The sequence below is a fragment of the Rattus norvegicus genome, chromosome 1, assembly GCF_021556685.1.
Source record: "Rattus norvegicus strain SHRSP/BbbUtx chromosome 1, alternate assembly SHRSP_T2T, whole genome shotgun sequence".
Lineage (NCBI taxonomy): Eukaryota > Metazoa > Chordata > Mammalia > Rodentia > Muridae > Rattus > Rattus norvegicus.
In genome coordinates, this window is record NC_141534.1 from 164,753,426 (window position 1) to 164,769,949 (window position 16,524).

A 16,524-nucleotide genomic window follows, 5' to 3' on the forward strand; every position below is an offset into this window, starting at 1 on the left:
AGTATTTGAAGATTAGTAGAAGCTGTGTAGGGAACTAATCAGAAATGAATTCCAGTAACCATGACTGAGATCTACCCCTTGCATCAACCCTGCCATTTATTCTTTTTAAATATCGTTATAGCATCATCTATAAAATGGGAGTAGCAGCTCATGCCCATCTCTGTCACTAGTAGGCATTTTTATACCACTTTATGTGATAAATGTAAATTTTCTGAACTATAAAACCATACAGAGAAGAGGTTATCTTATTTCTATGAAATCTCATTCTTTTATTAGATACCATTATCCAATACCCACAACTTATTTCTAGTAGGAGAGCTGAAGCTTAGAGAATAGTAAACAGTGCCCATGGTCTCATTGGCAGAAAGTGAGCAGAATGAATGTAGACCTAAGTCTTCCTAAAGCGTCTATTGCATCTACTACTGTCTTCCTGTTAGTTGTTCTCGTATTGGACTCATGCATGGTACTTTTAAGACATACATACCCGTTCCCAGCCAGACGTTGGAGGCAGAATTTCTAGAGATGCAGTATTGTGTCTCTAAAGGAAACAAGAATGACAAGTTCTTTACGGGTTACAATAGTGGTTAGATTAGAGCTGGCAGTGGGTGGTATCTGAGGGCATTACCTAATGCTGACCTCTAGCATGGCCTCAGTTTGCGTTTGAGGGAAGGCATACATGGTTGGAAGGAGAAGCTGTAATTGAAGGCTTGTAATGGTGATGCTGAGTTGCAGATTCCGTGTGGGAAAGCCTGGTCCCTGTGGTTAGGGCTTGGAGCCTTTGGTTTATTCTAAGAAGGCATACAGCATCTAGTTTGGAACTTCTTTCTGGCTGCATTTTCATGACCAAAGTGAAATTCTCTGAGCTTGGGAAGCATTTGGTGAAGTTAATTTTAATATTGAACTACAGGAGTATTTATCTCTTAAGTTTGGAATGTTTTACTGCCTTTTGCTCAGATTAGTTCAGTTGAGCCAATGAGAGATGCTGTTTAAAACTAATTTAAAAATAGGGTTAATGACTCTGGCTGAAACTTTAATGTCTGCAGTAAAACATGGGATTTTGTAGTAAGCTGCTCTCCCCAAGCTAAGCACAGGATTAATACACACACACACACACACACACACACACACACACACACACATACACTTTTCCTATATTCCTATCTTTCAACTTAAGATCTCTACTTATATGAAAGCAAGGTGATTCTTTCTCCTTTCCTTTCTGTCTTCAGTCATATTTGAATTTTCTATCTTAATAAGCTTATTGAGAACTCTTACTTTAGTAGTTGCAAATATTAATAATAAAATATATTTTAAAGGTTCTTTAGTTTATAAAACCATATATTTTAATTGATTCACAGAATAGTAAATTGATTCACAGAATAGTAAATTGTGCTTTTTTCCCTTTATTTCATCCTTCTTTAAAAAAAACCTAAATTGTACTGCTTGATACCTTATTACTGTGTTAAATTCTAGGAGTGTTGAGTGTTATCCTTATTTTTTTAATTCCAAAGGAGAGGCATCCAATATTCTATAGTTATATGTTTTTTATAGGCTTTGGTAATAAGCTTTTATTAGGTTAAGTAAATTTTGTGATCCTACTTACATGTTGGATATCACATTTTAGCAAAAGCTAAATATTAAATTTAATTGATTGTACTCCGTTTTTTCCTTTCCATCTTTTACAGTTCATTTTATTTTATGTGTATATGTGAGTACCTACATATGTGTATGTGAGTGCCTGGTGTCCACGGAAGCCAGAGAGAATGTTAGATTTCTAGGAACTAGAGCTACAGACAGTTATTAGTCACCATGATGAGTGCTGGGAACTAAACCCGGGTCTTCATGAAGAGCAGCAAATATTCCTAACTGCCGAGTCATCTCTTTCTCGTTCACTTCTTCCTCCTACACTTTGTTTCTTTTTAAACTTCTATTGATTGATGATAATGGTGGTGGTGAGGAGGAGGAAGAGGAAGAGTATTTGTGTGCTGTGGCATCTGTGTGGAGGTCAGAGAACAACTTTGTGGATCTGGCTCTCTGCTTCCAGCACGTGGGGTCCTAGGGATTGAATTCTAGACATCAGGCTTGTGTGGCAAGTGCTTTGTCCACTGAGCCATCTTATTGGCTCTTTCTTTATTTTCTTAATATGGTAAATTGCATTTATTTAAAAGGTTGATATATAACTAATACCATATAGTTCACCATCTCAAAATATATATTTTAGTATATTTACAAAATTAAACAGTTAGGAGCTATGAGTATAACATAGTGGTATACATCAGCATAAACATGCATAAAGACCTATATTCAGGTCTCAGCACCAAAAATATTTGTTCAGTCATTACAACTAGTATCAGTATGTTTTCATTAGACCAAAGAGAAATTCCATTACTATTAAGTCAGTCTTCATTTTCTCTTCTCTCATGCCCTGTTGACTTTTCAGTCTGAGTTTGTTTTAGATATTTCAATAAATGTAATTACAAAATATGCTGTGTTTTTATGCTTTTTAAAATTTATTTTATTTTTATGTTAATGAGTGTTTTGCCATTTAGATGTGTACCGTGTACATGTCTGGTGCCTAAGGAGGTTGAAGAGAGTATGGGATGTCCTGGAGCTGGAGTTACAGATGGTTGTGGGTGCTGGGGAGTGAAGCTAGGTCCGCATTATGCTAAATAATGCAACTTTGTAAAGTTGTCATCTGATCTGCACAAAAATGCCAAGGCATATAGGGAATATTCTTAAATACGGAGACATCTTTCCAATCTTTCCAGCTCTCCTCTCCAGCTTCTTGTACTTAGCATAATGCTTCCAAAGTTCATCCATTTTATAGCATGGTGAGGACTTCATTTCTTTTTTATCAGTGAACTTCATTATATGAATATACTGCAGTTTATGCATTTATCAATGAGGGAAGTGTTTCATCAGATTCACTCAGGCACAGGCTTTTAGTCATCGTTAGAATGTCCTACAGTGGCTACAGAGATGGGGTTTGTGGCCGTGGGCTATTGAAGCCCCAGGAGCATAGATTTGCTTTTTCCCCTTTTGTTCCTCAATCCCCAAGTCAGAGTATATGCCTAGTAAGACTCTATCAAAGTTGTTGGCTTTCCCGTGGCAACATCCTGAGCACATGTTGCCTCCTCTAGGCCTTTGCTTACTCTGTTTCTGGAATGCCCTCCCCGTCTCTGCCTAGCTAGTAGCTATTTAGCCTCAGTGACTTCATCAGTTAGTGTCTCTTCAGAAGGGTAGCTCATTGTTTACGTTCATCTAGGTTCTGAACAGTAATTGGTGTCCTAGTATGCAAGAGACTTCTCGGGTTGAACAGTGAGCGCATGCCAAGCTGGTAAGATCTGGTGTAGTGGCCTGTGTCTTTAGTCTTGGAGGCAGAGACAAGTGGATCTCTGAGCTCCAGGCCTGCCTGGCATACAGAGCATGACCTAGGACAGCCAGGGCAACTTTGTCTTGAAAAACTTAAAAAAAAAGAAAGTAAGTTCTGACCTCAGTCTTCCTGGCTATAGAGTGGAGATGCTCCGTGCTGTCTGCCTCCTGGGCTCATTGTTCTGAGGAGGCAGTGAGGCAGTGGCCGTGCATATATGAGGGAGATGGTTACTTTTTTCAAGAAGTAATGACAGATTTGGCATTTTTTCTAGTTCTCGCCTAAAGTTTTGCCTTAGGAACTCTGTTTGCTGCAGGGGTTCTAGCTGGTAGTCTACCTAACCTTACATATAATTGTAATTCTCTAAAACCTTCTAAGGGATTAGCTTAGACAGAATTTAGAAACAGCCATTTGAAACAGAAAGCATTTCCAAAGCCCTGCCACATGTCCTATACATTCTAGCTTAGGGTGAGACAGATGCGATAATGTCCTAAGTGACTGCTTATCTGGGGCCATGGTGTAACACGTAGCCTTCTCTTTCTCAAAGCAGCTGCTGTAGAAGGGAAACTGCCAAGTATATAAATAGCCCAACTCTTAGCAACTGGAGTGTAAGCTAGAGGTTCTTTTGAAGTTACAGAAGAAAACAACCTTTGGGACTAGACCTGGGTTCAAATCACAGCCCTTGCAGCTAATTGATAAACTAGCTATGTTCTGATCTATACACAGGGAGTAGTGTTTAGCTTTCTTAAGTCAGCTTGCAGTTCTTTAGCAGTGGTAGAGTAGAAGAATGGAAGGACCGAGGCGCTCTTCACTTGCTTGGTAATTAGGCAGGTCTGTGCCACAATCTCTTAGTTTACAAAGGAAAGCTGATCTTCAGGCCTGCGGTGATCACGTACAAAAATATGTATAAAATACCTATTAAAATTATGGCATGTCATCTTGGGAACATCTGAGTACAATTTTTTTTTCTTTTTTCTTTTTTTCGGAGCTGGGGACCGAACCCAGGGCCTTGCGCTTGCTACGCAAGTGCTCTACCACTGAGCTAAATCCCCAACCCCTGGGTACAATATTTTTGAGTGCTTGTCATTCTTATAGACTGTTGTGCCATAGAAGCTAGGAGAGCCCTTAAGATCATCTTGTCCATCTCCTCACCATTTGGATGAGAAAGATATGGTGAGGTGGAGGTAAAAATGACATGGACTTTAGATCTTTGTGACCCACTCCATACTTTATAGCCTTTTTGGCTCTATATAAATATATATGCATATTAGATAGAACTTGCCCTTCACAGGAGCTTAATGAAGAGCTAAAATGATAATAATTTTTTTATTTATCTCACCTCTTTTTTTTTTTTTTTTTGGTAGCAAATAAAAAGAAGGAGAAGGAGCGGCCAGAGATTTCTCTTCCTTCAGATTTTGAGCATACAATTCATGTTGGTTTTGATGCTGTCACAGGGGAGTTTACGGTAAGTCCTGGCTGTAAGTCTTAAGAGTTTGGGCCATATGCTATTAGATTCAGCCCTTTCTTGTTTTGCTAAAACTTCTTTCTTTACCAGTGACTTTGCAAGAACACTTTCCTGATCTCAAATTTCTCTTTTCGTTTTCTTGGTTTGATTGTTTGCTTAAATATTTGAGATTGAAAACAAGGCCTTGCACATGTTGTATAAAGCTCTACCAACTGAACTACATCACCAACTCAATCAAATCTTTCTTAAGAGGCCCCATGACAGCGAGTTCGGGTCCGGGGGTTGGCGGGAGCACCATTGTAGAAATAAGTCAGACTCGGCCCCTGCTCTGAAGGCGGTAAAGCCTGGTAAAAGGGCAGATCTCTTAAGGAAGATATAAAAGAAGCTGAGTAAAGTTTGAGGGACCAAGGAAATGGATAATGAACAGGGTTATTTTTGTTTGATATTCTTTCAGGGTCCCCTGAATCCATGCCTTCCTGAAAACATTTCATGTCTTTCTTTAAGGGGATGCCAGAACAGTGGGCCCGCTTGCTTCAAACATCAAATATCACCAAGTCAGAGCAGAAGAAAAACCCACAGGCTGTTCTGGATGTGTTGGAATTTTATAACTCCAAGAAGACCTCCAATAGTCAGAAGTACATGAGTTTTACAGGTACAGAGATTATTTCTCTGGTAATCACAGCAGACGCTCTCACGTGCTTATGGGTTAGCAAGAAAAGAGAAAGTGCCAGTGTGATGGCACTCTCGCTGAGATGCTTGTTTGGAAGTGACAACCAAAATGGAGACTTGTCTCTATTCTGAAGCTGCATGTATTAATTACTGTTACAATTATGTATTTGTTTGTTTGTTTTGTGGGGCGGGGGCATGCATGCCATGGTAAGCAGTTGGAGATCAACAGACAACTTCCAGGAGTAGGCTCTCTTTCCACTGTGTGGGTTCTTGACTTTGAACTCAGTTCTTCAAATTAGGTAGCAAGTGCCTTTACCCACTAAGTCACCACCAGCCCCTCTCCATGTTAGTTTTAAAAAAGCAAAGTATTATATAAAAGGAACATAGACTTCTGTATAGTTATAAAGCATGGACATCTAGTTGTCATTGTTGTTATTTCTAATATCTTTATTTAATAACGTTAATGAGTGTCTTTGAAGTTGCAAGCCCACTTTCTTCTTTAAGAAACTTTTTTTTGAGCTAGTTTGGGCTCGTTTAGGCTTACAACTCATGGTAATCTTTTAGCATCAGCCCTCAGAGTGCTGGGATTACAGGTGTGCCATCATAGGGTGGAAATCAGGACAGTAGTAATTATAAATGTTCTTTAATGTACTTTCTGTGTAAGGAATTATGTTTAGAGTGCTTTTAGAAGTGGAATTGGGATTAGACTCAAGTCTTCTCACACTTAGCTCCATATATTTTCAAGTACTAAATGCCTATAATAATTTTACTTGTATCATGTCCTTCCATAGCAGAGATATTTTTCTTTTTCTAGGCTAAAGATGTATTAAAGACCCATATTTCTGTAAACTTGTCTTCTTTATAGCACCTTAAGAGTCCTAAAGCATAGCTCTGCATTGTGATGCATTCTTGTAAAACCAGGTCGATAGATGTGATACAGGAGGATTAGGAATTAAATATCATTCTTTGCTACCCAGCAGGTTCAAGGCCAACCTTAGCCAAATGAGACTTTGTCTCAAAAGCAAACCAAAATCCTCAAACCAAACAAAACAAAACCCACAACACACCAAAAAACGAGGGGGAAAATAGAATATTAGACTAAGAAGTACATATATACCAACTCCTCACTGTTTGCAGATATGAAACACAGAGGTGGCCTTTGTAGTGTGCCTGAATTAGTGTCAGGCCTAGACTCTTATGTCTTAGTCTGGTGCTCTTTGTGTCTGCGGCCTTCATCAAAGGCAGAACTGTTGGAGAAGGTGAGAGCCAGGATGAACTAGCTGACTTTGAAAGACGGTTTCCCCAGCCAGTATCTGGCTCGTATCAAAGGGTATACAGATGGTCGGATGATGGACTGCAGCTTCTCTCACGATGCCACAGTAGTGCTCAGGGGAGGCCATGCGTCTTCCCAGCAGCATTTCCTTCCCCTCATCTGTCCCCACTGGGTCTGTCTGTCTTTTTCTATTGAAAGATTGGATCAATCTGAGGAAGAACTGGGGTGAGAGGTTGCTAAGTAGCTAAGTTTTCTAGTAGTCAGGAAATCGGAACTTAAAATATTAGGGACTTTAATACAGAGACATCATATTGGAAGCTCTTTTCTATGTAGATGTATACATCTATAAGGAAGTTGCATGTATGCATATGCATTATTGACCCTGTGGACTTCGTATGTGGTTGAAATTATAGACCCTTTAAGTATTTCAGGATGAGTATGTATAACTATGCACTTTCAGGTAATTATATATATGGCCATCTATGTATGCATGTTTAGATTATAGTTTAAATAATTATTGTATTTCCACAGATACAAGTACCTACTTTTGTGTATTAACATAGACAGATGTGTATGTACACATGTGTGTGTGCTCACAATTAAGATAATACCATGTTAGTTTGTGTATGCTCTCATGTGACTTATCTATAGGGATTGTCAGGGCAAAGATTTACTAACCCCATTTTACAAATTAGGTTTTAAAAATTATAACTTACTCATTATGATGCAAATGATATGTTTCTTTTTTTTTTTTTTTTCCCAGAGCTGGGGACCGAACTCAGGGCCTTGTGCTTGCTAGGAAAGCGCTCTACCACTGAGCTAAATCCCCAACCCCAAATGATATGTTTCTTATTTTTATTTACTTTCTTGGAGACAGGATTTCATATATTCATGTTTGGCCTCAACCCCAGAGAGATCCTTTTGCCTGTACCTCCTGAGTGCTGGGATTGGAGCCATTGAAGGCATGTGCCAGCATACTAGCTTTGGAAGCGTGTTTTTAATTTAGACCTCTAAACACTCTGGTCTCTATTACCCACAACTCTAGCTTCCTCCTCACTTTACTCCAATACTGAATTTAAAAAAAAATGTTGGTAGTTACTGTGATAATAGATTTCCTATGCCGGGTAATGTTAGGGAGAAGGTAGACTAGATTGGCATCTCGTCCAAGTTTTAGCTCTACTTTGACACTAACTTATAAAATCCTATACCCGTGTTTTCTGCCTTTGTGAACTAGTTTTCTCATTCATAAAAATAATGTTTGAAAGCACCTTCTACTCTTGGCACTCTGTGCTTTAAAATTCAATTTTGATCTACGGAAATTATACAGAGTCTTTAAAAAGAGAAATGTTTATTGAAAATATTCTATTCATATGTGTACGTGCACCCAGATTTGCTTGCCTTGCACATGTATGTAGTCAGAGGACAATTTACAGAGTTTGTTCTCTCCTTATACTGTGTGGGCCCTGTGGTTTTAACTCGGGTCATCAGGTTTATGTGACAAGTGCCTTTATCTGCTGAGCCATCTTGCTGGCCCCACATTCTTGGTTTTGTTTGTTCATTTTTGTTTTTTATGTTGTCAGAAGCATATTTTTAACTATAATGCCTAGTTCTCAAAAAGGCTAGGAATATTGGTTAGAGGTAGTGCAGTAAGATATAGTTTTGCTCACTAGGCTGATACCATTTTGTGTTTTGAAAAAGTATGATTTCTCCAGGGCTTAACCATTTAGATTTTTTTGTTGTTTTGTTTGTATATTTTTCACTTTTTATTTTGTACATATGAGTTTCACCTGCATATATGTCTGTGCACCATGTTCATGCATGGCATCTGGGGAGTCTAGAAGACAGGGTCAGATTTCCTAGAACTGGAGTTAAAGTTGGTTGTCAACTACCTTAGGGGTGCTGGGAACCCTACATTGGTCATTTGCAAGAGCAGCAAATACTCTTAATTGCTGAGTAGTCTTTCCAGGGAACAGGGTATGCTTTAAGAACATACTGTCATAGACCACCTTACTTCCTCCTTTGTGGATCCTCTACGTGCTGTAGAGCTGTAGAGCCAAAAAGCCGTACCGACTTTTTTTTTTTTTTTTAAATGTAATAGAACTGGGATCTTGGCCTTTCTTTGGTCTGGGTTCTTGATGACAGATATGTCAGATTTGATAGAATCTTTTCTGAATCCCATCGGTGATGAACTGGCAAATAAATTAAAGACAGTACTGGATCTTTAAACTTTTTTTTTCTCTTTTTTGTTAAAATTTCTTATGGGTCTCTTTCATCAAGTCTGAGATATTACTGGTTATAAGATGACAATATTTTATATACCACTCCAAGTCGGTGACCTTTCTTAAATGATGATCGTCTGTTGCTGGTTCCTCAGGCACATGTGTACTTGTGTGTGTAAAGGTCACAGGACAGCCTTGGGTATCACTCCTCAGGCACTGTCCATGTGTCGCTCACTGACCTGGAACTTGGATTTTAATCATGTATCACCACATTCAGTTTGTTTCTTTGTTTACATCCTTGCATTTGCACACTAGCACTCTTCTTACTGAGCTAGCTCCCAGCCTCCAAAAGATCCTTTCTGAAAGCTGAAGCTGTAAGTTGTTCATGATTTATGTGAGTAACATAGCATGGATTCCTTCCCTTTATCTTAGAACGTAGGAAAACTCTCAACCCTTGAAAACTCCTGATGTGAGTACTGTTACGACCTGGTATTTAGATTAGATCAGAATTTAGATTTTGAATCATCTATTTAACCTGTGTACATGCTGGGCAAAGTACTTAATGTCTCTGAACTCTATTACAGTGACTATAATAATAATAATAATACTCAGAGCCATAGTGAAGATTAAAGAAGACCATGATAGGTGTATTGTGCTTAGCATGGCTTCTGTTCAAGGACTGATCATGCTGTTACTATTATCTGAAGTTGGCAAGTGTTTGGTCATAGCACCTTAGCACTTAGAAAAGCATTAGCTATACTTGTTTATGAAACTTCTCTCTCTATCTCTTTTTTTTTTTACAGATAAGTCAGCTGAAGATTATAATTCTTCTAATACTTTGGTAAGTCTGTGCTTCCTCCATTCTGAAATAAGCGGGTATGGAAGTAAGGTTCAGGACAGTGTGGTAGAAATAGCCTGGCTTCAGAGACACTCATTTTGGTCACTGCCATGCTTTAGATTCTCTATCTACAGAAAAAGAACTGGAGTGGTTAGCTGTTATCCCTATTTGACCGTATGTTTCTTCCAGCTTTACAATGCTGTAGAAATTCCAACCTTGCGGCCTGAGATGTAGCTTTTAGTCTGTTTCCTTTGTAGGTTTGAACATTAGAGATCCAGTTTGTCTTTCTGTGGTTGAGATTTTTCATCAGTAAAATGAGAATGATACATTCTTCCTTACCTGGATGTGTTTCCCGACAACTGAATTTAGGAGGAATCTCCTTTCTCTCATCAGTAAGGTCCTTATCTGGAGGGAGTAGATTCTATTTATTTAAGAACATTCATTGTGCCCTCTGAGGCTATAGTGGTATTCTGTAACTTAAAGGATTGTTAAAGGAATCATTGAAGAATTGGCTGGGAAGTATACCTAGAAGACCTTAAAAAGTCCTCCTGTGTCCTTGGTTTTAGAAGTTGCTTTTTTCATGGGAATATGAATAAGAAATGAGATACTGATATCTTTAAGAAGGTCATAATAAATAAGCTGTGATATATGGGAGAATATTGTTTTATATATGGGCTATTGTCTCTTACAGAGAACTGTTTATAGCCAGGCTTGGCGGCCAAGCCTGTAATCCCAGCTACTTGACAGTCTGAGGCAGGAGAATGAAAGTTTAAGTCCCACTTGGGCTGTAGCTGTGTAAAGTGAGTTCAAGACCTGCTGGAACTACTTCAGAAATGATCTCAAAACAAAAAGTTAAAAGATGGCCGAGGGTCCAGGTGAATGGCAGAGTACTTGCTTGTCATGTGAGAAGCTGTAGGTTCAATCCCAAGAACTTCAGAAAATTAAAAAAGAAGGCGCTTATAGCAAATTGATTTATTAAACATTTACAGAAACCTCTATTCTCTGTCAGGTGTTTTGACAGTGTCCTAGCCTTGCAAAGGATAAGAAGGCATGTGCAGTACAGTTCATTATGCTATAAACCCCGCGAGGTCAGGGGCCGTATTTGTCTTATTAGTAGCTCTGTCTTTGGGACGCAGCAGATTCTGACATTTGCTAAACATTCATTGAGTTAAAGATCGAGTGTGTCGGTGAAAGCATCTCAATGGTAACATCTATGCTGAATGAGGTACTTAGAGTAAGAAGTAGATGAAGAAATTTCAGATAGAAAATTATATGTATGGGGAAAGAGGTTCACAAGGCATGTATATTCTGGGAACTGCTAGTAGTTTGATATGTCTGGATGTAAAAATGTGCCGGAAGAGAGGTTGGCGGTGAGGAGGCATAGTAAAGTAGGCCAAGACACGTAGGAGTTTGGCTTTGTCTAAAAGCTAATGAAAAGCTTAGAGGGATTTTAAACAGGGAGAATAGTAATATATAACACACTACTGAGCACTGTCAAACCTGCTGCCAGCAGGCAGAGCCATTTGTGCTCTTGGCAAGTATAGAAGGTACCAGTCTGGTACTCTGCAATGTATCGGGTCCTTTTTATTCATTATCTCTTTTATTTTTCACGCGTGTAGTGAAGCAGATTGCTAACCTTGTTTTATAGATGATAAGACTGAGCTAGAGAAAGGTCAATGTCAGTACACGTAGGAGTCCCACTCTGCCCTGCTCTCTTAGTCATGCTGATTTGCAACAAATGGAAGTGATTTAAAAATGGGGAAAGTACTTGCAGATGCACTGTCTTTGAAAAATGAATTATTAATCAGTAAATTATTGAAGAAAAGCCTGAACAAAGTGGAGTTGTGGTCTGTGGGTTAAGTGTCTTTACACTTTTGTAAAAAGAGTGGCTGTTACCTATTACTGAGTGGCCAGACGTGGTGTTAAGATCTTCATCTTTAACATAATTAATCCTTATAATTAATTACCTTGGGAAGGAGGTACTGTTGTCCTTATTTCCTGGACAGATAAACAGATCTGAATAACTCACCAATAAGAACCTAGATAGAAACCAGTTGTACAAGCCTGTGCTCCCAGCACTTGGGAGGCAGAGGTAGTGGGATCAGGAGTTCAAGGTCATTCTTGGCTACATAGTAATTAGACTGGCGTGGGTGACGTGAGACTCCATCTCAACAAGCACTGGAACATAAAACCACATAAAAACCAGATTCTTCTGACTCTCCCAGTCTAGGGTTATTCATTGTGTCAGGGAACAGAGGACATAGGACAGGTCTTATAAAGGCGACTACAGTAAGGCAACGGCTTTGTTGTTAGTGTGGGAGAAGGGCCCTGTGGCTCATGCCATATGGCTTCCATAGAGGATAACACCTGCTTGGTTTAGTGTCTACAAGTAGAACAACTCACACTGTCAAGGACAGCCGTAATTGAGAGCATTTCCCTTATATGTCCCTGTTTTATATTTCCTTACTTGTACGTAATCAAGGATATGATTTTATCATTGTAGCATATCATTGATTTCTCTATTGGTTTTATACATATTGTTGTATTTCATTCATGAAATAATTAAGAAAATGTGGCACAGAAAAATCGTGAGTTGCTCCCTCCTGTTGAATTAATAGTAAAAGTCACTTAAAACAAATTCCATTCCCCAGAACACTCATGTATTTACTCATTTCATAAGCATTTCCTCAGCATCTTCTTTGTGCCAAAGCACAGGCAACATAAAAATTAATGTGCACTCTCCTAGACCTTGAGAGAAATTTTAATGGCAGGTGAAGGAGATAGGAGCCAAAAGAGAAGGTTGCACAAGTAATGTGCAAAGGCGCCATGTTTGATTTATGATTCATTCTTTCTGATAGTTGAGAAAGTTTACATACTGGGTCCTAAAGGTTTGCTCATTTAATTAACATGATCTTGTAGAGTTCTTTCAGCTCTAAACACTCTTATCTGTGTCTAGATTCTGACTCTTAAGATTCTATGGCATTTTTATGGCTGATTCTTATAGAATTCATATCAGCCAGGTATGGTGGTGCATATCTGTAATCTTGTTCAGGAGGCCGAAAGAGGACAATTATAAGTTCCAAGCTAGTGTGGACTGCATAGCCTGACCCCATCTTTTTTTTTTTTAATTTTTCCCCCCCCAACCCCCTGACCCCATCTTAAACAAGAGAATGTATATATTGTGTGATAGGTTCTTTAGGTGCTGGTAACAGCTTTGCTCCTAATCTCACAAGTTCGTGATAAACCAGAACATATAAAAAGGATGTGTAACATTGTATGCACTCATTGATAAGTGGCTAATAGCCCAAATGCTTGAATTACCCTAGATGCACAGAACACATGAAACTCAAGAAGGATGACCAAAATGTGAATGCTTCACTCCTTCTTTAAAAGGGGAACAAGAATACCCTTGGGAGGGAATAGAGAGGCAAAGTTTAGAACAGAGGCAGAAGGAACACCCATTCAGAGCCTGCCCCACGTGTGGCCCATACATATACAGCCACCCAATCACATAAGATGGATGAAGCAAAGAAGTGCAGGCTGACAGGAACTGGATGTAGCTCTCTCCTGAGAGACACAGCCAGAATACAGCAAATACATAGGTGAATGCCAGCAGCAAACAACTGAACTGAGAATGGGACCCCCGTTGAAGGAATAAGAGAAAGAACTGGAAGAGCTTGAAGGGGCTCGAGACCCCATATGAACAAAAATGCCAAGCAACCAGAGCTTCCAGGGACTAAGCCACTACCCAAAGACCATACATGGACTGACCCTGGACTCTGACCTCATAGGTAGCAATGAATAGCCTAGTAAGAGCACCAGTGGAAGGGGAAGCCCTTGGTCCTGCCAAGACTGAACCCGCAGTGAATGTGATTGTTGGGGGGAGGGCGGTAATGGGGGAAAGATGGGGAGGGGAACACCCATATAGAAGGGGAGAGGGAGGGATTAGGGGGATGTTGGCCCGGAAACTGGGAAGGGGAATAACAATCGAAATGTACATAAGAAATACTCAAGTTAATAAAGATAAAAAAAAATTTAAAAAAAAAGGATGTGTAACATAGTGTCAGGTAAAGCTAGGTAATAAGGAATAGGCAGTGCTTTCCTGTCTGAGGAGTAATGTAACAAAAGCCTGTTTATTAAGGGCTTATTAAGAGTCCAGAATATAAAATAAGTGCAATTACTTTGGAGTTTGGCTAGAATAAACTATTTTAAATAAAAAAATATATATGGATGTGCATTTTAGTGTAAGTTCAAGTCTTATTCCCGTTCCTTTAGGAAGAAACAGGGTAATGAACTGAATTCATGTGCTCATCTTTTGTTAGCCGAAAGATGTATTTCAAGAAAGACAGTATTCCAAAACAAAACACAGGTCACAACCTAACCATTGTGAAGAATTCATAAAAGATACAAAGCCTGTTAGGAGGAGTTCAGAAGCAGTTACATGTCACATGCCTGAAATTCCAGTACAGGAGATGATAGTAGGGATTACGGCTAGGGCACCTACGAGAGAACACAAACACTAGGAGAAGATTTCTACCACAGGTGTAAAGACAGGGAAACAGCCCTGCAGCTGGAGGAAATACTATTTACTTTTTTGGATGTATTTTATTTATTGATGATTTCATTTTGATTCAATGTAACATGATCATACTCACTTTCAACACCATCTTCTCAGTCCTCTCCAGGATCTCCCAAAAATCTACCTCCCACTTTCATGTCTTTGCCTTTTGTATTTAAAACCTGCTGAGACCAGTTAGTGCTGCTTGACTAGAATGTTTGATTGATCTCGTTGGCTTTGGTACAGATATTGTGTTGGAAACTACAGCTACAGTGAGCCCATGAATGCAAGTGGTACATCATATCTAGAAGACAGCATTTTACAGCTGCCCTCTGACTTTTTTTTTTCTTTTCTTTTTTTTCGGAGCTGGGGATCGAACCCAGGGCCTTGTGCTTGGTAGGCAAGCGCTCTACCGCTGAGCTAAATCCCCAACCCCTGCCCTCTGACTTTTAACATTCTTTCCACCTCCTCTCTGCTACAGTTCCAGTTGTTACCGAGCTGAGCACTCACTGATGGGTGATTTATTCTCAGCAGTTGAACAGTTTATGAGGCTCTACATTAACTTGCCCACTGCAGAAAGAATTGTCTGGTTATGGCTGAGAAGCACTAGTCCATGAGTGTAGACTAGTCCATGAGTGTAGACTAGTCCATGAGTGTAGACGTAAATATTTAGGAGGCAGTTTGATAGCAATAGCAGTAGGTCTTCACTATGGCCTGTGACCTCCTGAGCCGGGGGCTGGTGACCAGGTTCACAGTGCCAGGTGGGGGTTCCTTCCTGTGAAGAAAATACTTTTAAAATCCTGCATCTCAAGAGGAGGGTTCTCACACTTTTTAATACCCGGAGAACTCTTCCCTTATATGCCTTTTTCATCCTATGTTATCCTAAAGAAAGATTTGCCAGGAACCACTTCTCTGTAATGCACATATTAAATCATTCTTAAAATGTAAAAATATAATAAATCAAACATTAAAGGACAATTACACATAAGTTCAGAAAATTAATGAAATAGGTGGAGAATTTGAAAATAAGGGGCAATGAGCACAAGTTAGGAAGACAAATTAGAGAACAGGGAGTGGAAGAGAAAAAACAACTATGACACACACATACTCAAAGGAAAAGAAATATAACAGCTCCTCAGAGGAAGAAAGCATGAGTAGGGGACTGGAGAGACGGCTCAGTGGTTAAGAGCACTGGCTGCTCTTCCAGAGGTCCTGAGTTCAATTCCCAGCAGCGACATGGTGGCTCACAACCATCTGTAATGGGGAGCCTATGCCCTCTACTGTGTCTGAAGACAGCGACAGTGTACTCATTAAATAAAGAAAAGCATGAGTCTTCAGATGAAAGGCCTGTCAATAACCAGGTCACATATTCAGAGACCAAAGATAGAAAAATTTAAAAGCCTCTTTAAAAAATTGAGCCAGTGTAGAGCCAGTGTAGAGCCAGTGTAGAGCCAGTGTAGACATTGGTATCAGACTACTTGTTAGCAGTGGTAGATAAAGGAGTGGTATCCTTTGAGGTGTGAGGAAAATTATAGAGTCAAAAATCCTATACCTAATAAAATGAGCAGTTGATCTTGTCAAAATAAAGACATGTTTGGACATGTGAAGATGGGGGTTTAAACATACAGATCATCTTTGAGAAGTTAAACATTGCATAATAATTAACCCACAGAGATTAAGAATATTCATTTAAAATTTATCATTTTTATCCAAATTTACATTAAAAAGTTCAGTTGTTAGTATATAGGCATTCAGCTAGCCTGCCCTCAGGAACCTAACAATTGCTTACAACATGACCTTACCACATGACCCTCTCACGTGACCTGCTGTAGGCCAGATGTGACAGGTGTGTGCTGAGAATAGAAGTGCTTGCTGGCCACTTGGCAGCTCTCTCTCTGTTCTCAGAGTCTTCTATCCGTTCTCTTTGGGCTTCTCCATCTTTCTCTGTGGCCCCTTTCTCTGCCCTCATGGTTCTGCTCCTGTCTGCCTGTCTACATGTCCACTTGTCTGCTTCTGTCATTTTGTTGGTCCTCACTCCTCTCCCTTCCCCCAGTAAACCTCTTTTACACCAACCAGGTCCTGTGCATGGAGTAATTTCCCAGGGATCCTGGCATGGGCCCATCAAAATTACC

At 39.5% G+C, this 16,524-nt stretch overlaps 1 protein-coding gene and 1 non-coding gene across 11 annotated transcripts in view; one reads left to right on the top strand and one right to left on the bottom strand.

Moving 5' to 3' along the window:
• The window catches only part of Pak1 (p21 (RAC1) activated kinase 1), a 114,863-nt gene that overhangs the window by 65,828 nt on the left and 32,511 nt on the right, over nt 1-16,524 (top strand). For all 10 annotated transcript variants that reach the window (XM_087551554.1, XM_087551558.1, NM_017198.3 and 7 more), the window contains 3 exon segments: nt 4,735-4,835; nt 5,340-5,487; nt 9,800-9,837. In XM_087551554.1, the coding sequence (XP_087407680.1) occupies nt 4,735-4,835; nt 5,340-5,487; nt 9,800-9,837 (287 nt within the window).
• Nucleotides 14,751-14,825, bottom strand: Trnag-acc7 (transfer RNA glycine (anticodon ACC) 7). The gene has a single exon. It is a non-coding gene; the product is annotated as a tRNA-Gly (tRNA).